The 23,343-nt window shown below is 35.1% G+C and overlaps 1 protein-coding gene and 1 long non-coding RNA gene across 2 annotated transcripts in view; one reads left to right on the top strand and one right to left on the bottom strand.

Annotated features, from left to right (window-relative positions):
• Positions 1-16,032, top strand: part of CSRNP3 (cysteine and serine rich nuclear protein 3) — a 96,165-nt gene extending 80,133 nt beyond the window's left edge. The window contains exons 4-6 of the mRNA XM_085325851.1: positions 6,544-6,803; positions 13,145-13,441; positions 14,929-16,032. Of these exons, the coding sequence (XP_085181977.1) occupies positions 6,544-6,803; positions 13,145-13,441; positions 14,929-15,960 (1,589 nt within the window). The 3' untranslated portion in view covers positions 15,961-16,032. The remainder of the gene's footprint in view (positions 1-6,543; positions 6,804-13,144; positions 13,442-14,928) is intronic.
• On the bottom strand, positions 8,958-22,518 carry LOC146600257 (uncharacterized). The gene is made up of 3 exons (XR_014898322.1): positions 22,418-22,518; positions 21,694-21,774; positions 8,958-9,007 (listed from the first exon to the last, which is right to left on the bottom strand). It is a non-coding gene; the product is annotated as an uncharacterized LOC146600257 (long non-coding RNA).
• Between the last annotated feature and the right edge of the window lie 825 nt (positions 22,519-23,343).

The following is a 23,343-nucleotide window of genomic DNA, read 5'->3' as shown; positions in this document are numbered from 1 at the left end:
CCCCCACAGCTCTCAGGGATGTGCACTCCCAAATGTGCTGGGAGTGTGGTTCATTTGCCAGCAGGAGGGGCTAGCAGTAGCAGCCCACCCCAGTGTATAAAGGGCACAATTTCAGAAGTTGGAGAGTTTCTGATAAAGCTCTAAGTAACCTATGGAAAATGAGTTAGTAAATAAATTTCATTTATAACCTGCAAGGTAAATACAAAAAAATCTTAAAATTACGAGCCTATCTGCATGAATATGGTGATGACAACCATTATTTGAAGGAAACTTAGCAGCAGGACTTGGTGTTTTATTCCATATAATTATGACACTAAGTAGGCTTCATCTTTGTTGATGAACTAAAACTTCTCTTATTTTCTGACTGCACATGACTTGAATGATTCTCATTTTTCTTGCCTTCCTCATTGATAACAGTGACTTTCCAAAGCCAGAAATTATTTCCTCACTGATTATGAATTCTAGCAAAGATAAATGCTTTGTGCAACAGTCATTAGCCAGAGTGAATTGCTAGGTTAAAACTGCTATTTGTAATATTTACACTTCTCCCATTAACTGTCCATATAGCGGTGAGCTATACAACATCAGCCCAAATAAAAGAAACAATAGCAGCTATGGAAGCTATTTTATATACTTTTATTTAAGGCTATTGTTGTATTTGTCATGATAGATGTATTTACTTATGTATTTATTTATGTTTACTTTAAATTTTTATTTTTAGAATATCTTTGAAAAATAAATTAATGTGGCCTCCTGTTTCATGCAGACGTACAAATCACAGAGTCTAGATAAAAACAGTTTAAGGCATTCAAGTACCTATAAGCTTTAAAAAATCTAAGGAACTTACTTTTTCTGGAAAGAGATCCATAAACCATCTTGTATGCCATTGATGTTTGTCAGTGGATGATAAAAACTGTACTTTGCATTTAAACAGATATATTTTTAAACAATAACAAGCATTTTAATATAAACAATGATAATAAAAAATATGAACTAGTGGCCCAACTTAGGAGATGGTTCCCAACTATATCTCCTCCTGAAACAACTATAGTAATGTTTGTGTGTTTATTTGTGATCATTTCACAGTTCCATCTTCCAATACCTGCTAGACCACAGGTTGTGCTTTACTGCGTCAAGCCTTCATCTGTGTAATTTGGAAGGGTAGCTCTGTGTGTGTGCGTGTTTGTATATATAAATACATACATGCATCTATATATACATACATGTGTTTGTACAAGTGTGCATTCTTAGCATTGTATGTTGCTATGTCCTGCATGGTCTGCARTTGAGAAGCAGATTGTACTGCATTAGATGAAGCTTGTTGGTTGTTGGTGTGTAGCCAGATGAACAAAGCACTGAAAGAAATCTCAACTTCTTGAATTACTGCTAAGCAATTTCCTGTATTCTGAACTACTACAGGTATACTGTGGATGACTGAAAAAAGGACCTTACTGAAATACTGCAAACTGAAGGGCTGTAACTAAAATATTTAGTATCTTGTATTTAGACATTGTAGATTTCTGTAGATCTCTGGCTTGTCATACAGATGTTCTTAAATTTTGGAATTGCTGGAGAGTCTTTAATAGCCAGAGACGTGCATAAGCCAGGAATTGTGCATACCAAGAAATGGCAAAAATATCCTACTTAGTCATGAAATAATTATAATTGTTATGGATAAAGAGAGTTGTTATGAGAGAGAGACCAGTAGTTGAGAAAAAGATGGAAAAAAAAAAATGCATTCTGCTGTTTATGTGTGCATGCACGTCAAGAACAAGGGTAACAAAAGGACAAGAACAAAGGGTAGGTTGTGTTTCTCTGCAGAGTTAATCTTAATAATACCAGATAATTTTTTTCCCCAAAATTACTTCGAAGTTTTTAGGCCTAATCTTTAGTTTGTTTACAGATGATTCTCAGTTTCTATAAACAGTGTATGTCGCAGATTACATATGCTGTGACTGTTAGCTCAGGATCAGTGTTGCATGAAAGTGGCTATGGTGTGTCTAGATACAGGCCTGGGTGCACAGCAGCTGCTTTCGCATGGCAAAGACATGGAGCTAATATGCCCAACTGGACCAGCCTTGCTTCCACGAGGAGCCAGGCCAGTTGCAAGCAGGTTATTAACTCGGGCTCATCTCTGCTCAATGCAGAAACTGAACCACTCAAATGTCAAGTGCCAAAACTCAAAATTAGAGCTGTTGGTATCATCTCAGATGACAAATTCTAACAATGCTTTTTGAAAATATATATATCTGAAGATGTTCAGTTATAGTGGCAGTTTTGTACCAGTGATCATGTTCTTAAGAGTATTATCTTTCCCTCTGGTCTTCGATATATTGTATGTATTGCAGTACTTAAGTATCTATCAGAAATATTTAATTCCATGTATTCTTAAACCCTATACCTAAAAATTATATTCTTCATTTAAATATATGAGAATGGAATATTTTTTCCCTTTGTGGAAGTTTAGCAGACTAGGTTATCACACTTGTAATACAGGTATACATTAAACATCATGTGCAATCCGTAGGACAGTTTTAGATGATGATGAATATTTATATTCCCACTGACATACTCTCCAGCCTCAAACTGGTAAATCCACGACAGTGGAGGTTCATCTTCAAAAATCATTGTCCAGTTCCTATTGACAGTATGCATGCAGGGCATGCTGGAACGAGTCAGCATCACCCCTGATTATGACTGATTTGACCCTGCTATTTAAGGTACTATGTATGGAAAATAACATATACCTCTGACTATTGATAAGATGATCTGAGAATTTGAATTTTGCTTAGCTTGAAATAAAAGTAAAAAGGCTTAATGGATTATAGAGGGCTTTGTCACTGATGTTGAAAAAAAGTTAACATTTCCATTGAATATCTACTACTTTTTTTGAGAGAGAGACCACTGTAAAGCAGTCCTTTGCTCAGAGGTTTCTAGGAAGTGTAGTAGAACGAGAACAGAGTGCCTTTGCAGTGCTGACTCTTTGCAGTTGAATGTCTTATAACCTGCTTCCTCGTGTGCCCTTTGTTATCGAGGTGGTTGCAATTCTCCAGTCCCCCCACTGATGGCAAGTTGACTAGCTTCAAGAACAAGGCACAGATGAACATCTCTAATTTATGTTTCTGGGTAACTGAATAAAATCTTATAATCTTCTGCAGCTCCTGCTTGCTCTGTTCTTGAAAATAACATTCTCATAAATATCAATATATTCTGACTATTTCCTAGCAGTAACATAGAGGAAATGACTACAGAATTATTCATAGAACTTCAGCTCTTCCCTTTAATGAGCACTTGGGTGACATGGAAGCAGAACCAAAAGATGCAATGTCTTTCAGAAAAAAATAATTGTATGTTCCTCTGAATGTTTACATGCTTGCTTACTTACACAGGTTAGCATATAATTTGCTTGACAAGGAACTACAGCTTTAATAAATAAAAGTATGAGCTTTAATGACATTTGCAACAAATGCATGTCAGCTCTTGCCCAGTCTTCGTTCTAACTAGGTCGATAGTGCTGATTGTTTTGCAATTAAAGTATCCCAGTATTATCTCGAAGTTCATCTTAATTGCATTCTAACACAGTTTTTGTCAGTAATATTTTTTTTTTAAAAAAACTTTAACTTTGTCATTGATACAGACTGCTGGAGAGAGATTGCTGACTTAACATTTTGGCATAAAGTTAGCATGTTGTGTGCAGTGATGTATTACAACTGCTGTTCTAAATTTTGACAAAACACATGCACACATGTGCACTCCCTTTCCTGAAATGTCCTACTGGAAAAGCTTATTCATATGATCTAATTTTTACTATAAGATGACATTCTCTTTTTGGATTGGGAATAGTTATATCACACAGTCTTCTTATATGAAGTTCATTTAACTATTAAGATTARTGTTTAGATTGTGAATAAAATTAAAGTTGATTTCTTTATATATAGAAGGAAAGTAGTTTAATGCAGTTCTTACATGAAAAGGATGACAGATATAAAACAAAGAAGTTTTATTACAACTTTTGGTATTCCTGCCAGTAAGCAAAGATGTCAGGAAAATCAAATAGCTACTATCTAAAACAATTTTCTTTAACTTTAGACATTATGTAATAGATAATGAAGTTCACAAATAGAGATTCAAAGGCATTAGTATGTGCAATTTATGGGCATATTTATCTTCTGTTTCATCCAGAAGCAGACTTCTTTTTTCTTTTAATCTAACCTTCTTTATTTTCTTTCCTTTACTACTTTTCCGTAGTATTATCTCTCATCCCATTTATGGCTGGTTCTCTTAATGATAAAAATGCTGCTTTTACCTTGGTAGCTATCGTATTGCCTCCTAAATACAGGAAAGATGCAACTGAGATTCAAATAATAACAACACAATTACATCAGATATCGGATACATCCCAGATGGTTCAGATGCCTCCTTGGCTAGGAGCAGGATTTTTTTAATATGCACTTTCCTGTCTAAAAGAGCATATAGGCAAAGGAATTTCTGACTCAAAGAATATTTGTTTTCATTCCAAATTGAGAGAGAATATCAATATCAAAATTACCCCATCTTTCAGATTTTATTAAAAACTTGGGTTTTATTAAAAATAACAATTTTGTTTTGAAAGTGTAGCATGTATGAAAAAAGAGTACATTAAATCAATATTTAGTATTATACAAAATTGACACATCGCTATTCTCTCCCCTTCAGTAAAACTTTCCTATAAATGTTTTTGACAGGCTCTGTTGATACGAGATTTGCTTGAACTTGGATGCAAGTTTAAATAGACCTAATAGAGTCTATCTTTTGATTCCTCCATGTACATCCTACATCCTTTTTGGAAAGCAATTGTATCACTGATGAATATAGGCTCTCTGTTTATTGATATGAAGTCTAACATACCTTCATCGTATCTGAAATAATAATTATAATAATTATTTCAGTGTTGCACTGAACCCAAAATATTTTTATGTTAGTGAGGCAAGCCACCTGTAGTTTGGTTACAGGAATATATTTTCTAATACAATTTTTTCTCGTATAGTTAGGTAGATTGTATTGATTTTTTGACAGAATTACTGTATGTACAAGGGTTTTTTTCCTACATTTCGGATCATTATCCTTTTGCTACATAATATTACTGAGAATGAACTATTTTTTAACTATGACAGTAAACCAAACCTGTTTCAAAATCAGGGCTGAAGGCCAAGTGCTTCCAGTCTCTAGAGACAGTGCAATTCTAGACCAGTGCTGTACACCGTTTTACCTTACTGCTTTTATAAAATGGTTCCAACTCTGTCAAAAGTAGTCAGGCATTTGTAAAATCATTTTACTGCCTGAATTCTGGCAATTAGGTCTCTCACACCCACTTAACTGTTGCATCTAAGCTGCAGAGCTGTAGCTTATTATCTACTTTCTCAACATCCTATTGTTATTTTGTAATAAATCAGATAGACCAGGCTGCTGGCACATCTTAAAAATCAAGGGGTGTCTCTTATTTTACTCTAAAGGCTCACTGCTGTTACCAGTGAGAAACAATATATCAGGATCACAGGAAGGAGTTACTAAATATCTGTAGAAAAGAATAATATTTAAAAGTTAAAATACCATGTTTATTTTTAAATAAATCCAATTTTATATGAAACTATGTATGTGTGTAGGAAAAACTGAGCAAGAGAGATGAATATATGGGGAATGAGAAAAGAGAAAGGACTAGATTTTTTTAAATCAAAACTCTACACATTATAGTGGGTATACATACATATATGTGTGTATGTATATGTGTGTATATATGTGTATATATATATATACACACACAGACACACAAACACATACATGTATTCAGTGGATGGCAACAGAAATAATGATGAAGGGAAAGAAGAAAGAAGTCGATCTGATTTTTAATCAGCATTATTCATATATTATCATTCCGTGATGATGATCCTATAAATTTTTGAGAAAATCTGAAACACTAAATTTATTGCCTTTATAGTTTTTCTAACACTAATTGCTCATATTTTAGAATATAAGATAGAATATTTTCCTCTAATGTGGTCCAACACTGCCAAGAGCTAGCCATAGAGCACTGCAGCTGTAATCTTACTGACAGAATAATAATGGAATGTATAGCTCTGTCGGAGACATTGGTCTGCTGTTCTCCTGACTTCTGTCCTAGGTAATGTTATTGCGTTCACTGGGTTTAGAGAGATGCAATCATTATATTTGAAGTGAGACATTAAAAGAAGTTCCTTTTGCTAGGCTTTATTTGCTGCCTTGGTGAAATGATAACACGTTATTAAAGGGCTGTGGGAAAACCCAATTGTCCTGGCCAAGAATTTCTGTTCTAAAATAGACAATAATGTTCCCAGTTGTATTAGTTTATAACAGTTTCTAGGTTTGCCTATACTGTAAATATTTCAGCTCGTATCATCTCCTTTGGAGCGCACTCCCCCAAACTTTAGCATAATCAGGTATTGTTAAGGCAAATGAAGCTGCTCAAGTGACAAAGTATTTGCTTTTATGAGTTCAAGTTATCATAAATGTAATTTACTTCTGTTCTAGCATCTTCAATCCTGAAGAGAGAGAAGCGGAAGAGAACAAAAAATGTCCATTTTAACTGTGTTACTGTGTACTACTTCACAAGAAGGCAAGGCTTCACCAGTGTTCCCAGCCAAGGGGGAAGCACATTGGGAATGTCCACTCGCCACAACAGTGTGCGCCAATACACGCTTGGAGAGTTTGCAATGGAGCAGGAGAGGCTTCACCGAGAAATGTTAAGAGAGCATCTAAGGGAGGAAAAACTCAATTCTCTAAAATTAAAGGTAAAAATTCCTTCGAGACTTTGATCTCTACCTCATGCRCTTACATAGGCACTTACATAGGCAGTGTTAGGGTCATACGGACCCAATTTGTACATTTTAAACAAAAATCCTTCCTTGCAATCGACTCTAATTTCAGTGGAAATACTGTACTTTTTTTTTTTAACTGAAGATACATTTTTGTTTGATAATACCTAATGCTGGTGTAGCTACCTCAAAGAGCTTTTCAGGGAGGTGGTTGTTTATTCCTTATTTTCTACAGATAGGAAACAAAGGCAGACAGAAAGTGTAACTGAGCCTTGAACAGGGTGTCCAGCAGAAGTCTGGAAGCACCAGAAAGAGAATGAGTCTTACGAGACCTTGCACAGTGCCCTGTTGGAAAAGAGATGGTAATATCTTGGTAATAAGTACAGGAAGTGAAACAGCTTATTTTCCTGGCTACCTTAAGCAAATTCAGCAAAAAGTAAGAAACAATTATAATATTTTTTAAATGTGCTAATTTCTATAATCATATATCATGCTGTTATTAGTTTGAGTGTTTAATTTTCTGAAAGGGTGATTAACCATCTGTATCAGTTCAGTTGGTCAGAACTGGAGATACCAAGTGATAAAAATCCACACTATAGGTTTGAAGCTGGCTTTTTAAATATAGCAGAATAGAGAAAATAAACTGTGCATCTGAAGAGAGCAGAATAGAGGAGAAGATTGTGTTCTTGAAAGTGTCCCTTGTGTCTTTTTCAAATCTGTGACAAAACTTCCATTTTTATTACGTTTTTGATCAGTGAAATATTTTCTGAATAATTGCTTGTCCCCCATATATTTTGGGCTTTTTTCAGATGAATCCTGTAGTTAAAATTGAACATTTTTTTGAATTGTAGCCAAACTACTGTGCTTGACAGCCCTTTTGTGATATTATATCTGTTTCAGACACTACTATGGTTGCCCAAAGTAAACTGCCATCCACCTAGTTTGATATGCCTCCTAGCATTTTTCCTTCAGATCTATATCTGAATTCCTGAAGAAGTGCATATGACTATTATTACTGTAATTATTTTTTCAGTCTCTTGGTTTTGGTTCAAATAGATAGATTATTAAATAGTTTATAAAAATTGAACCAGCATAATAAAAACAAAGATAAAATCACTCAGGACAAAGGGAAATTGAAGACGGATTATTTGTGCAGATTGGAAGCGAAATGCTTGAGTATTATTAATTTAACCACTGAGTAGAGAAATTACACCTCTAAATGTCTTGTATCACGGGATCTTCAGAGCATTGTGTGTGAATTGAGCTGTGTCAGTGTAACCAATGACTCTGCATAGATCCCTTGGCAGACTTCCAGGACTCGGCTCAGATCATATATTCCCCAGAAATACAGATAGAGGATGAAATGGAGGGAGGGAGAAATCCCCAGTGGAGTGAGTAAAGAATAGTAAGGCATGCAAATATTTCATTTTTCCTTTTCTTTTTACAGGGAGAAAGTTAAGAAAAATCACAAATCCTATTTACCTCTAAAGACTAGATGAGGCCTCTTAGCCTTCATGTCTACTGAGTATAATATAGCTTGCTTCTGTGTGCTTTCGTAATTTGCCTCCACGCTGTGATGGATCTTCTTTGTTCTTTCAACTACTTCACTTCAGCCCACTCTCTTTTAAAATACAGGCTCTACTTCTGGCTTCTCTTCCAAGCACAATGCATTCTTCCATCTGCCCTGTCGTATTTTCCCATGCTCCATGAAGTGGACGATAATTTCTACTCTGAATGTTAAACTCCCGCAAAATCTCTTCATAAGTATTGAGTGAATAATGAAAGCCTGATATGCGTTCCTCCCTGTATCTTAATTGTTTCCTTTTCCCAAATAGAAAAATCCTTACCCTACACTTAATTCAGCATTGCCAAGATTCTTTCCTCATTGATTCTCAGCAACTGATATGGGAATAGTTTACTAACCTTTCTAAGACTAGTAAATGGACTGTAAAGTTTCAAATTCAGATACGAAGAAATCACGGTTAAGTCTTCAGAATCTTGAATGTGTCTTAAAAATTGTAGCATCTAATTAGTGTTAAATCTTTTAGTAGAGTGAAATACTTTTTTTTTTTTTTTTTTTTTTTTTTTTTTTTTTTTTTTTTTTTTTTATTTTTTTTTTTTTTTTTTTTTTCTTTATTTAAAATGTACTGATTGGGATTTTCATCTAAATTACTCTGCATCTGCAAAGAAAAATGAAGAAAATGAGAAACTGCATTAAGGTAAAGATTGTTCAAAAAGATTGTTGTTGTTGTTTGAAATGCAACAGGGAAAAAGAAAGAAATAAGTTTCAGTGTTTTTTTTTTTTTTTTTTTAATCTTGGTTTTCCTGGTTTGTTATTTTTTTTCCATTGAATTAAACAACTCAAATCCATAGGTAGAAAACACTACCTCTTGTAGTTTTTTTTTTTTTTTTTTAAAGATAGTAATATAGAGAGTTGAGACTATTAGAGGCTCTTTATTGTTTTACTTGATGAAAGTACAGAACTAAATAAGAAACTTCTTCTAAATAACATCAGAGAAGGACTTTAAAATCATCTTCAAGTGACTTTCGCCATTCAGCACGAGCAGTTTGGTGTAAACCCTGCTGCTTGTGGCATACACACTATTAGCAGCTGAGTGTGAATATTCTAATGGCAATCTGGGCATGAACGCGTCTTTTCAATATGAAAGGTACAAGGTAGGCTTTACTTTAATATATTGCAATTTGAGGAAACATTATGAGCAAGCACAATAAAGTAGCTGGAATGTTCCTTACTGCTTACTCATAATATTTCCTTAAATGAAGATAATTAGCATGACCCTAGTGATGGTGAGGCTCATAGATCTGTGGACTGATAGATAATAGAGCAGACCGTTCTCATTCTGAAAACAGGGTAAATGCAAGTGGAAAAGGATGAGGGTGTTTTGTTRTTTTTGTTTTTTAAAAAAAAGAAAAACAAATGATATTTAAAAAGATTCCAGCCCCTTTTCCTGTCTTTTTAGCTCCATAAGACATTAAGAAATGTGCATGAACAAATGGCAAGGAATGGTATAATCTTAATAATTTTAATACTTAATTTAATGTTCCCCTATAGTTTGAGTAGGAAGATGTAATTTGATGGTCTTTGATAGTCTTCCTCCTTCTGTAGTTACCCAGTTACTTGTATGAGGTATATTAAAATCTTTTTTTGTTAACCTTCTGTTGAAATATTTCTTTCTTTACATATGTGGTTGTGTCAAGTATTTGGTATTTCCTTTGCCAGGCAAAAATAACCAGTCACAAAAACAAAAAATATTTTCCCCATCTGATTATTTGATGCAGAGATCATGACTGCGTCCTGTCTATTTTGTTGAAGAAGTACACTGAAGTCCATTAGGAGCATGTGTTGGCTGCTAATCAAACTATATGATGTTTTGATTGATCACTTACTCTCATTCTGACCATATTTAATCTGTGGTGTACTGACCTAAAGACAAGATATTAAAAAATCAAACAGTAAAATAAAGACTGAGAGGGTAACCCAGTGTTCTGAGCACAGGCTTGTGATAAGTGACTTGTGTCCAGACCATGTTGTCACCTTTGCATGTAATTTATGTGTCAGTGGATAATAGAATTACTCACTTTTACTGTTTGAAATAAACACAATAATTAGGTCATAATCTGAATGACCTATTAATTATTACCATCCTTGTTATGAAAAAGACAGTATGCTCAAACTCCTAGCTAAAAGCACTGAATATACTAAGCAGAAAAATAAGGGTTATTAAATGAGGAAAGATCAGTAGGCTCCAACTAAAACCTTAGATCTGAACATTTGGAGAATTTGAAACTGGAACTGAATTTTTTGGTTTTGGTTCTTCCAAAGCAGAATAGAACTAAATCTGTTTTCTTGCTGAAATAGTTGAGATTAACTTGTCCCTGTGTTTTGTGCAAGATGAGAAATATTCTGTGTGTTCATATTTCCCACCCTGGATAATAAATCCCTCTTAGTGGTTACCCCCAAAATTCTCAGCCCTCAAGAAGCCTCCCAAGTACATGTCATTTATTCAGTGTGTAGAGGAACTAGAATATACATTGTTTTTAAATAGTAGACACCATTAGCATTTATTCTGTAGTTGACAAATTTGAGAAAAGTATCAGAGGATACAACAAATTGCAGTTTTATTTAAAAAAAGAAAAAAAAAAGTGTTCCATTCCAAATAATGATTTGGTAGACTTTGTTGTTGTTGCTGACAAATAAGAGTGCTGAGTAATCCATCAAAGGACTCAGGATGAGCTAAAGTTCTCTGAAACGGCAAACAGCAGACTAATCTCACTTGATGCCTTGATATTTGACATATTTGATATGTTCTGAATTGCTAAGAGGAATGAATGATTACAGATGCTAAGGAGATTTTTTCCGTATATAAAATAATATGTAGTCTTTATGTGGTATGTAAGGACTACCAGTCATGATACTGGGACTCTTCTCCTCAAAGGATATTGCTCTTAACCTGACTTAACAAGAAAATAGCTGAGTAATCTTTTTTCTCTGTGGCTGCCATATCCAGTTACTATAAACATAAAACTCCAATCACGAGGACAGTAAATGGTCAATTGAAGCCCATTGTTGATTAATTCATTTATGCTATAAAATGACAGTTGTAATCCAGAAGGTTGTGAAAGGTGAAACTGTCACTGTAAATGGAAAAATTAAAATACCTAACCCAGTTGGGAACAATAAAAAAGCAGAAATAGTGATATGGGTAAGATTCAGACTGCTTTCGTACTCATAAGCACAGCTAGATGAAGCATCAGGAGGAGAGGTGACAGGATTAAGCAGTAGGATAAAAAGGGAGTTTGCTACACTGTGATTCCCAGTGTTCTGCACTAAGCAAAGACTAAGGGTTCACTGCATGACAAAACAGTCATATAACTGCACTGGCTACAGGTGTTTGCTACGTGGTACCATACCCACTACATATAACTTGAGATTGAAAAAATATATTTCCATGTAGTGAATGTTATTACCCCTCTCAAGATTTTTTTTTAGTGCTCGTTGTTATTTTGATTCTCAATTTTCTCTTCAAAAGAACTTTCATAAAATTTCTACCGGTATTATCTGGCAGGTGTAGCAAGCTAGCTGTACCATGCATAGGAAGGTTACCCTTCCTTGAGTACAGCAGATGAAAGAAAACGGGCTTTTTCATCTTTTCCTTTTCTCCTTGAGTAACTACAGACTTTTCTGTATGAAATGGTTTATAAGCATGTGGCACTGAAGTGTCCTAAATTCATGAAAGTAGAAAGTGGCATTAGAGTTTTATGCTTGATGCTCATGGGCATTTAATTTTGAAACAAATTTTAAAAGATTTAAGAAGAAAACTATACAGTGGAGATAGCCTAGGGAACTCATAGTGCTAGGGAGGTCATATATATGTAGGGTCAAAAATTCATCTTGTTAGGAAACAAGCAGGAAAAAGCTTTTTGCAAGATCCTATAACAGGTTAACACCGTGTTCCTTTGTTTCTTAGTTTATTCATTAACAATCTAAGAATAATCTGGACTGGTTAGTGAAATACTAAAATGTATGATGACACAAAGCTATTTAGGTTATTTTCAGGATCTAAGAGGACTATAAACAACTTCAGAAGAGTTATATGTATCAGCAACATGAAATCCATTGCAAATGAATATGAAGTTACAGAGGTAGGATTTAGGAAAAATTAAGTGACTTAGAGGTTCAAAAATAATAACCAATTACAGGCAGCTGCCCAAACACTTCAGTGGCAATACTACTTTTTGACCTCAGCTATACACATAGCAAGTAAGTTGTCAGGCGATATGAGGAACAGGATAGAGAACAGTACGTAAAATATCCATTTTAGAAATCTTTGATGTAACCTGATCTGAAGCAGTGTTGGCTGAATAACTACTAAGCTCAGAGGGATAATGAAGAGTTTCAAAGTGCCCAGAAATAGGAACAAAAAATCAATTAAGGGCTCAGAAAAATCATCTTATGCAGAAATACTGTAAGGCTAGAATCTTATAAGGGCATGAGATCTGTCAAACTACAGCATATGATAAAGTTCATAGAACAGTTAAGAAATTGGAGATTTAGAAGAAATTTAGTTTCATGACCAACCTGAAACTAAAAATGTAGCTTTAATTAAATTTTTTTACCTCATCTATGATTGTAATATAGAACTTACTGGCAGTTGCGGAAACCGGAGCAAGGCATGACAAGCAATAGGATTTTTACATATGGCTCTTCGCATTTGTAATTCATTACATATATTTACATATATGACACATATCTGTAAGTATAGTTTACATATTATGTTAATTGTTCTGTACTACAGATGACAAAAAATGGTACAGTGGAATCTGAAGAAGCTAATACCCTGACACTGGATGACATTTCTGATGATGATATTGATCTAGACAACACTGAAGTAGATGAATACTTCTTTCTACAACCTCTGCCAACAAAAAAACGAAGGGCACTGCTACGAGCTTCTGGGGTGAAGAAGATTGATGTGGAAGAGAAACACGAGCTGCGAGCCATCCGCCTGTCCAGAGAGGATTGTGGCTGTGACTGCCGTGTATTCTGTGATCCAGAAACTTGTACTTGCAGTCTTGCAGGCATAAAATGTCAGGTAAATATCCATATTGTTGTCTGTCATTACTTAACTAACAAAGGGTATGTGTGTATTTTTTGCTGTTGTTGTTATTAAAGTGGTAAGTAAACATATTATGGAAAATCATTAAATGATGCATATTACATGATGATGCCTGTGGATCTCAACTAGCTTTTTAAGGCCTAGGTTTAAAAGTATATTGTGTGCAGTACAAATTATCTCATTAAAACCATTATTTATTTTATAGTTTGTTTAGACATAGACATTTATCTGGTATTTTTTCATTCACATACATAGATACAAATTCACTGCTCCTCACGTTCCTCTCCAGCCTTTGACTAAGTGTTCAAATGGAGAAAACARAAGATTCAGTAGCCTGCAGATGTCAGAAGGGATACTAACTTTTAGTGCGGAGACCGTTCACATACATAATATTCAAATGTGAATTATAATCCAAGCTCAGTAAGAAGCAACAAACGAAACCCTATGCTATTATCCTTACCTAACATGCAGATGTCAGCAATAAAGAGTACAACTGCTAATATATCATGTAGTTTTTCTGTCTGTGAACTGAAAAGATATTTTATGTCACACATTTACATGGTCTCCTATGTACAACTGTAAATGTTCCAAAATGTCCTCTAAAAGATGTTTCAACTAATTCTCTTGAATAGCTGTTAGCACCTGAGTTGATTTCTCCATGAACACATTTTTTTGTAATTACTTAAATCCAAGCAAAACTCTCTTTGCTGTTCTAAGTAACGTATTCCCTTCTTTGCTGTTTGTTTTCATCTTCAGGTGTCTGGACTTTATTTGGTTTGCCCCTGCATTATATTTGATGCTTAGGTATCACAGTGTAGATGAAAAATCATAGACCATAAGCCATTTGAAGTACCTGATTTGTGGATTCATTCACATTTTTAGATATTTAAGATGATAGTTATTATTAGATAAGCAAGTTCTGCCCCCAAGCTGTTAGGCTTAAAACAATTCATCTACAATTGACTGAAGTATTTTTTAAAAAATGTATTCAAGTTTCCATTCCTATCATCTTCTGTGGGCAGTATCTCCCTATTGGAAACTTTAGAAAGATTTTTATACATAATTTATGTTTCATTGGCTTTCTAATTTCCATGGTTTTCATGAAATTTGATAACTTTTTTTTCCTGCTAGTGATTTTTGCCAGGATTTGAACATTTAGTATAGTTGTAGCAGATCCATAAACAGAAAAACTGTATATTCTTTGTTCCACTGTATAATGCCTACAGCTATGAACTGAAATATTTTTCCTGTTCCACAGCATTGTAAATCTATGCCTTATTATTTCTTGAAGTATTGTTAAACTCCAGGTTAACTGTCTGAATTATTGTTATTTTGGATTATTCTCATGAGTACTTCTCAGGTGAATCCTACTTCACTGTTCTGTTTCTCTAGGCTGTCTAGGTTCTGTCATAACACCAGGTTTATGATATGTATTCTTAATCTGTGCTCTCTTTTTCTAAAAGGTGGATCGTATGTCTTTTCCTTGTGGTTGCACTAAAGAAGGGTGTAGCAATACAGCAGGTAGAATTGAATTTAATCCTATCCGTGTACGGACTCACTTTTTGCACACAATAATGAAACTTGAACTGGAGAAAAATAGAGAGCAGCAAGTTCCTGCACTAAATGGCTGCCACAGTGAGGTAAGCGCACACACTAGTTCTATGAGTCCAGGACCCCATCCAGCCGAATATTCAATTGCAGAGAATTTTGAGATTGAACCTGAACCACAGGCTGCAGTTATACATTCTCAGACAGCAGACGACTTGGACTGCCCAGGGGAAGACGAGGAAGAGGAAGATGGGAGTAGCTTTTGTAGTGGAGTTACAGATTCTAGCACACAAAGTTTAGCCCCTAGTGAATCAGATGATGATGAAGAGGAGGAGGAAGAGGAAGAGGAAGAAAAAACAGATGATTTTGTGGAAAGTATGGGCTCCCATGCTGACATGGTGCCTCTTCCATCTGTCCTTTGCTACTCTGATGGCACTGCTGTGCATGAAAACCACTCTAAAAATGCCTCATACTATACTAACTCTTCAAATCTTTATTACCAAATAGAGAACCACGTTGCTGGCACTACTAACCAGATTGGTGAAACTTACTCAGAAAGAGATGCTGTCAAGAATGGTAGTCTTTCTCTGGTGCCTTACAACATGACTTCGGAACAGTTTGTTGACTACACGCGGCAATCAGAGGAAACTTTTAGCAGCCATCATTACCCTTCTGCAAATCCCTCAGTGATCGTTTGCTGCTCATCATCTGAAGGTGATAACAGCACTCCCTGTAACAGTTTATATACTGAACATAGGCCAGGCCACCCTCAAGTGGAATTTCACTCATACTTGAAAGGTCCCTCTCAAGATGGATTTGTTTCAGCTTTGAATGGTGACAGTCATTTACAAGATCACCCTGCTGAGAATTCGCTAAACCTTCCAGAAAAGAGCAGACTGCACGAAGAGTGCATCAAATCACCAGTGGTAGAAACGGTACCTGTTTAATATTAAAATTATTCTAGGATTGAATTCCTTTATGAAATGCACTCAGATTGGATTTCCTAGACTCTTACGTTTTTTTTTTTTTTTTAAGAGGAAGACAACACTTGGACTACTATCAACGTTCCAGACACTTTTTTTTTTTTTTTTTTGTTGAGATACATTGGCAGTGGCAACACACACAAACAGATCATGTAATGATTAAAAAAAAGAAACAACAAACAAATAAACAATCTTTTGATATAAAAAAAAGAAAGTTAAAAAATTCAAAGTAGCCTACCTATCAAAGTAAGTGAAACCTGCCAAGCTGTGTGAATCAAGGCTTCATGTTTTTGATTGTCGGGCCTGTGCAAGATTGTTAAAAACAGTACTTTGAAATAATCACGTTTAGAGTCCTAATTCTCAACATATCTGGAAAGATGGTGAGTTTTAATGTAAAAGTAATTACTGTACAAAAAAGTTTTAATTGTTCTGTACTGTATGTATTTAATTTATGGTAGTTTAGTACTCATGTTCTGATAAAAATGAACAGCACGTTCATTTGAACAGAAGATCCATAGCTAATAACAAAGAGCATGTCCACTTTTCATCTGGAGTACCATGTACTTTTTTTTTCTTTTTAAACACTATTTCTTGAAAGTTATCTTGAAATGCATTTTTATAGTGTGTGCTATTTTATCTTTCTACTGTTTTGGACAAACTGAAGAGTAAGAAAGAGGGGCATTTACATTTTCTAGAAAGGTGAAAGGTGGTAAACAAGCTGCCATTAAAATTAGAATCAGTGGCATTCTCAGAACAAACCTCTCCCTCCCACCCCAAAAAATTATCTTGTATGTAATGGCAAAGCAGTAGTTTAAGCTTACACAGCACCTTTTAGCCCTACAAAACATTCAGATATTTATGCACTTTAGTGCCATTTTGCAGTACATTATTAAATATGGGAACTGTGAACTATTTTGGAGAAATTTCATAGCTCCAGACTCCGAGGTATATGTAACACAACAACATCCGAAAATCCATTTAACAAAACCGGTGAGTAAGYTTTCCCGAGCCAGTTCATGAGTATTTCAGCAAGCACTTTATAAAGGTTAAGTCTTGCTGATCACAGTTTAAATGAAGCATGGAAAACAGTGTGAAAACGTCTAGGTTTCCCTAAATATTTAGCAGTTTTTATAAAATATAAGACTGCCTTTTTTTTGGACTTCTGATCATATCCCAGATTTACAGAGCTAATTAATATGCAAGAACCTGCATATTATATGAGAAACATAGCTTCAGAAATTCTGTATCTGTTACAGTTTACAAGCAAAATATCAAGTGCATCATATGGATATCTGTTATCTTGCACTTCACTTGTTCTAAAATGAAAATGTAATTAATAGAAAGACCTACTATATCTCAACTTTTAATTTATTAACTAAAGTTGCTTTCTTCTAGAGAAGGAGATGTAGGAGCCTGTTTTTCTATACACTGATAATTCTGCACTGCCTTATTTTAATTTCACAATCTATTTTGATATGTTTGTTCTACTAATATTGAAATATTATTTATTTGTTCAGTAATTTGAAAGGTAGACATGTCTTATTTGTTGAATTAAGGATCAGCATCTTAACTTTTATCTAGTCAAATCTAGCTGGTTAGCAGTATGCATGTAAACACAATATAAATTTTAGTTTGTCACAGTGACTATTCTAGTTATATGTACAATCTTCCAGTAGAAAAGACTGTCAGACTTTAAAAATGCTTTTTAAAAAAATAAGGTGACTTACTTAATTGTTTTTTATGAAATCTGTGCACAGTGATTTCCAATTCTTATTTTTACATAAACTGGCAAAATATTTTTACTTCATGTAGTAGCCAGGAAGGGATTTATTTATTTATTTACTTATTTTCATACCAGAAGAAGTCCTACATTTTTTAATCTTACAAGGATTGCATTAAAACGTCCTAGCTCTCTAGGGACTGGATCCACATTTGCAAAGTATTCCATCTCCTGGGTTAGTGCAGTCATGTTGATTCTCTGTTCAGCAGTTCCTTGAGCTCTGTTCTCTTGTTCACAGAACACTCTTCTCTTTCTCTGAGTAGCCAGGTAAATGCATGTACTCTCCACTCTATATAAGATATACCCATCTTCATTTTTAAAGAGAAACATGTTAGGAACAGTTCCTAACAAGTTCTGCATGTAAGAATGAGAATAGTATAACTCTGTTCAAAATATTTTACAGTCAAATATAACAAGAAGTCTCTGTATATAGGCATCTTGCATCAACAGCAGGCTTAAATCTGGCAATCTTACTCAACACCAGCACCAAAAGCACAAATCCCTACTACTTGAGCTGGAAGAGTAGCTGTGTATCAGTAGCAGCTTTTTAACCTCAGTGTTATCCACTGGAGGATATGATCATCCACACTTTACCAGGGTATTACTCTCAGGGGAAAGTTAAATGAAATAATAGTTTTGTTTCATTATTCACCCCCTACTGAGCAATAAGAAGTTTTCTTGGTCCCTATGCTTTCATGTAAAATGTATCTTTAATAATATTAGCAAGCACAGTACATAATTAACTAACTAACTTACTTACTTTATAAAATACATCTCGGCCATCTTCAAAATACTGAGCTGGTGGTTATTTAATATTGCCATTTGCACAGGCTTCAGATCCAGGCTGCCCTAACATTAACATCTCTATAAACTTCTGCATACCCAGATGTATATCTTCTACACCACTGTAGCATTAGAGATGAATACAGCTAAATCCTCTAAAACATGCAGCATAGGATGACAAGTAGCTGATACAGTGAGGGGTATAGAGGCAGTGGCTCTATAAGGAGCTTTTCCTACACTATTTTCCCTGTTTAAAGGCGCTAGTTCCTGAAAATTGAAAAATAAAATATGCTTAGTAAAGACTAATATTGAGAACATATTTTTAATTACTGGGCTGTGGTGTAGACAGTATAGATAGTAATACATTTGTCCCTCTTCATCTGGTCTGGCATTTTGTGATCCAGATTTGATTTCAGGATACAAGCTAAACACATCCCGTTTAATTCTTGGAACAACTTAAAAAAAAATGAAGTCTTTGTTTATAATTGACAGAGATTTCCCCGGAGCTATACTAATAACAATAACAAAGCTTCTAAGAGATACAAAGCTTGTACTGAGGAAAAAAAAAAAAAAAAAGACCCCCCCCCCTTTCTGTTAAGGGGGCGGGGGGAAGAACTCACTCCCCCCATCTTCTGTTAACAGAGGCTAAACCTGTTCCCCAAATGACTCCATACCAGACTGTACTAAGGCCTTTTCTAGCATTAACAAGTAGACTAGAGTGAAAAAATAATCATAGTCCTAACCAAAGTAGATAATACTCTAATTGGGCTGTGAAATTGAGAGTAGGCTGTAGACATCAGGGAGAGTCAAGACTCCTAGCCCTTGGTTAGACTTTCAAGTTTTGCTTAGAAGGGGAAAAAAAAATACCATATAAGGAAAAGTAGCCTTAATACAGCACAGGACGGAGAATATTTTAGTTTGATTTTCTGGGCTTATATATAATAATATATATAATGTGTCCCATTTCCCAGATAATTATCATTAATGTTGATAACCACTCCTTTCATTATGGGTAGGCTTATTTCTGTGTGCTGAGTTACGTTATTAAATGATAAACATACAGTAGTGTGTGCTTCTAAATAGATCTGGCATAGCATTTATTGAAATGTTTACTGAAAGCCTGTATCACTTCTTTACTCACTAAGGTGTTTAGCTACTAATAATTATTTGTAAGAAGGCAGATAATAAACTAGAAGATAATTTATGATTACATTTATGCAGTTCAGAAAAATTAATAATAAGAAAAGCATTTCCCTCTGTAAAATAGAATTTCCACACTAAAGATCACTGAAACAGCACATAAAATTGATTGCCTTTTTCCCTGTACTGTGAACTTTGACTCTCTTGGGAAATGCATTGTTAAAGTTTATATATGAAGCTGTAACTGATGTTAGGAAACAATTGCAATCACTGTAATTGCTTTTTGCCAGGAAAGTTCCAGTTCCACCTCTAAAAGCTACGTTCATGCCCACTAACACATCCTTAAATGCTGGTCAGTAAAAATTTCTAGTATTTTTCATTTTTTTTAAAAAAAATTATAATCAGCTGTATGCCAGTCAGATCAAAAAGTGTTACTATTTTGCATTTGCACAAGTTGCTGATCATGAATCAGAATTTGAGTTGACATCTATTCATTGCTTTAAAGGCCATTTGATTATTCTTAGCAACCATCTTCACTTGCTATAAATATGGTTCAGCCCTCTCACTGATCTTTTAAATAGTTCTGAGTCAACTAAAAATATTAGCTTGCTTTTTGTACAAGTTCTACCGAAGTAGCGTGCCGTGTTCACAGTAGTGTTACTCACTGGATTGCTAAGAGACATAGATCCAGTTTCTCATCTTACCTGGGTGTCAGATTTCAGTAAATGCCCTAACAAACCAATCATGTAGCACCACCTCATCAGCTGAGAGTGCATCTTCAATAAGCCCAATTAGTTTGATAAAGATTGTATACATACATTTGTACACAAAATAGGAAATGTGCTGTTTTGGAGTATTTCAGATGTTTAGGACATCTTCCTAAAAATGTGACCTACTTAATAGGGTGGGCCTGTGTGTGTGCGTGTGTGTGTGYGCGCATGTGTGTGTGTACACATATACATATATATAGGCTAGGAAAGAGGAGACCTGGGTTCTGTTGTTGGCTTTGACTTTGCCTTTGTCCAGCTTTGTCACTCCCATTCTCTGTGCTCTGGTTTGTAAGGTACTTGGATATGTAATGATTAAAAAAAGTTCTACAGAACACCCAAAATGTCATTCACATCTCTTCTGATATCATTACCAAATTTCAGTACTACTGAGTCACTTTCCCAGTCCAGCCCAATCCTGCTTAGAGGTGAACAGAAATTTTACCACAGATGAGACACATAGCAAAAGCAAGCTCTTCTTTCCATGGACCAAGTTGACAAGCAAGAATGTAATAATAAAGTTCACCATAAAAATGGGAAAATTAGAATAAAATCTATGTTGAATATGTAACATTTACCTGTAGACTTCTTAACATTTGAGCAGTAAGACTGTAGTTTGCCTACAACACTACACAGGGCAGCAAAAGCAGTCTTACTCCCCTGTGTGTCTTCCTCCTTTGCCAGCTTAATTCTCTCAGTCAAAACTCCATGCCAGGGCTGCCTCTGAGGCAAGCCGGGTACCCTTACTCAAAGCTAAAGTAAAAGAGACATTGGACCCACAATATTGTTTTAAGGGCATTTGCCAGATAAGAAACTCATGTGTCTATACTGCAGAGCAATGTCATGATCTGGGCTTGATTATTTTGCCAGTTAAATTTCCTGGAGGAGTCAGGAACAGACATTATAGAGGATGAGATGAGAAATCCCTACGTTTTTAGGGATGTTATGCTTTCCTACCGGGCTAAACAGTACCCTCTACCTTATTATGGATACAGAACATTCGATGTAAAATACACAGAAAAAAAAACAGAATTAAAGAATATATTCTATAGAATTTATTTCTAAAATAAATGTGATTACTATTTTTTTAAAATAGTAGAAAACTACTGTTATTTTCAGAAAATAGATACATGGAGTCTTGTYCGTTAACATGTTCCTTACTGAGTAAGAGAAAATTCAGCATTTGTCTTTTTGAATGTTTCAAAATTTTTTTTTAAAAAAACGTACCTGGTTTAATTTTGCTGTTCTCGGTAATCACTGTACATGTGCTAATTAATAATTGTCCATTTTCTCCAAGAGGTGTGCAGTCTAAAACAAGAACATTGTGAAGTGATGAAAAAGTGTGATTTAGTTGTAAAGACATCTGAGTGAACACATGCTTGAGTTGTTCATAAGTGCTTCCTATGCCTTGTCCTTCCCCCTCCCAAATCAGAGGGTGTTTTTAACTTGTTTGCTAATACATATGCACAGGAGCGTTGCTATCACTTAAGGAGAAGGAAAGCTATAAACACCCTTGAGAACTTTCCACCACCCTACTAGCTGATACCAAGTTTTGACTTACTATAAGCACATCCAATTTATGGGACATCTCAGTGTTATGTGGTCTTTTGTTTTCCTTCCTCTCTTCAAACCTTAGTCTCTGAGACAGATTTGTTTTACAATAAGGCTTTAAAAAAAAAAAAAAAAAAAAAAAAAACTTTGAAATGCATGCAAGGGCAACTCTAGTGTCCCTGTGATATCCTTTTCTTTGCTAGGAGAGTTAATTTTATGTTTTATTAGCATGCAGATGGATTGGAGCTTCAGTGAAAAGTGTACGCTGTTGGCTCCGAATACAGTTTTGGGGGCTGATCCCAACATGGCCAGTAGGCTCCCCGACTCCATGCATGCAACAAGGATGAAGGAAACCTACCCCCCAGTGGCTGCAGACATATGGTATGAGATAGATACTCACCATCTCCTGACACTTGTAGATCTATGGAAAGAGTGTCACTCTTGATATAGCACAGCCCAGGGCTGGATGAAAAAATCCAAAATAAGGGAAAAACAGAAAACCATCACCTAGGGAAACAAAAATTTTCCTTTAAAACTACAGTGAGAGACATTTGTTTATTTATTGCTAATGTAAACACTCTTTTGAAAAATAGAAGTGAATTAGATCTGAAAAAAAAAGGAAAATTAAAATGTGCGTGGCTTTACTACTGCATAGGCTTCATTGTTAGGCAGATACCCAGCATACAGAAGGTCCCACCAACTGGAGAACCATATTCATGATGCTCTGTAATGTTTCCACTCGATTGGGAAGATGATAGTCTTTCATCCAGGCTAGGAAACAAAACAAACAAACAAACAAACCAGAGGGCAATCTTCCAGTTATTTTCATTTGGATCTTAGCAATGGCTCTTTAGCAAGTTTTTTTTACCTTTTTTTTTTTTAACTTCTTTTATGAATGTCAAATGGAACAAAGTCAGAAGTTTGTCTCGTGTGTGTGTGTGTGTGTGTGTGTGTGTGTGTGTGTGTACTTTTTTAACTGCACACTTTTTCAATAACCTGTGAAGACTGGATTAGCTTTTCCGTACAGATAGGAAAAACAATGGAAGAGATCAATCAATACCACTATTATAACCCAGGGATCAAGACCATCCTTTGTATTGAGGTGTGGGTGGATACACCCTGCTGGGAGGAGGTGGGGAGGGAAGAGAGAGGGCAAAGTCGAGGAAAGGAAGGAAGAGGCAAGAGGCAGACTGATGAGAAGGATGTGTTGTTTTTTTTTTTTTTTTTTTTCTACCTCTAAGAGGACAAAAGAAAAGATAACAAAAAGGAATTCAGACGTGTGCTCTTCCGATATGGGCTTGTGTATGTTCACTACAAGTTAGGTCA

Source organism: Rhea americana, unplaced genomic scaffold (assembly GCF_003343005.1).
Source record: "Rhea americana isolate MKP2758 unplaced genomic scaffold, rheAme1 scaffold_124, whole genome shotgun sequence".
NCBI lineage: Eukaryota > Metazoa > Chordata > Aves > Rheiformes > Rheidae > Rhea > Rhea americana.
This window is presented reverse-complemented; position numbering and strand designations above follow the sequence as displayed.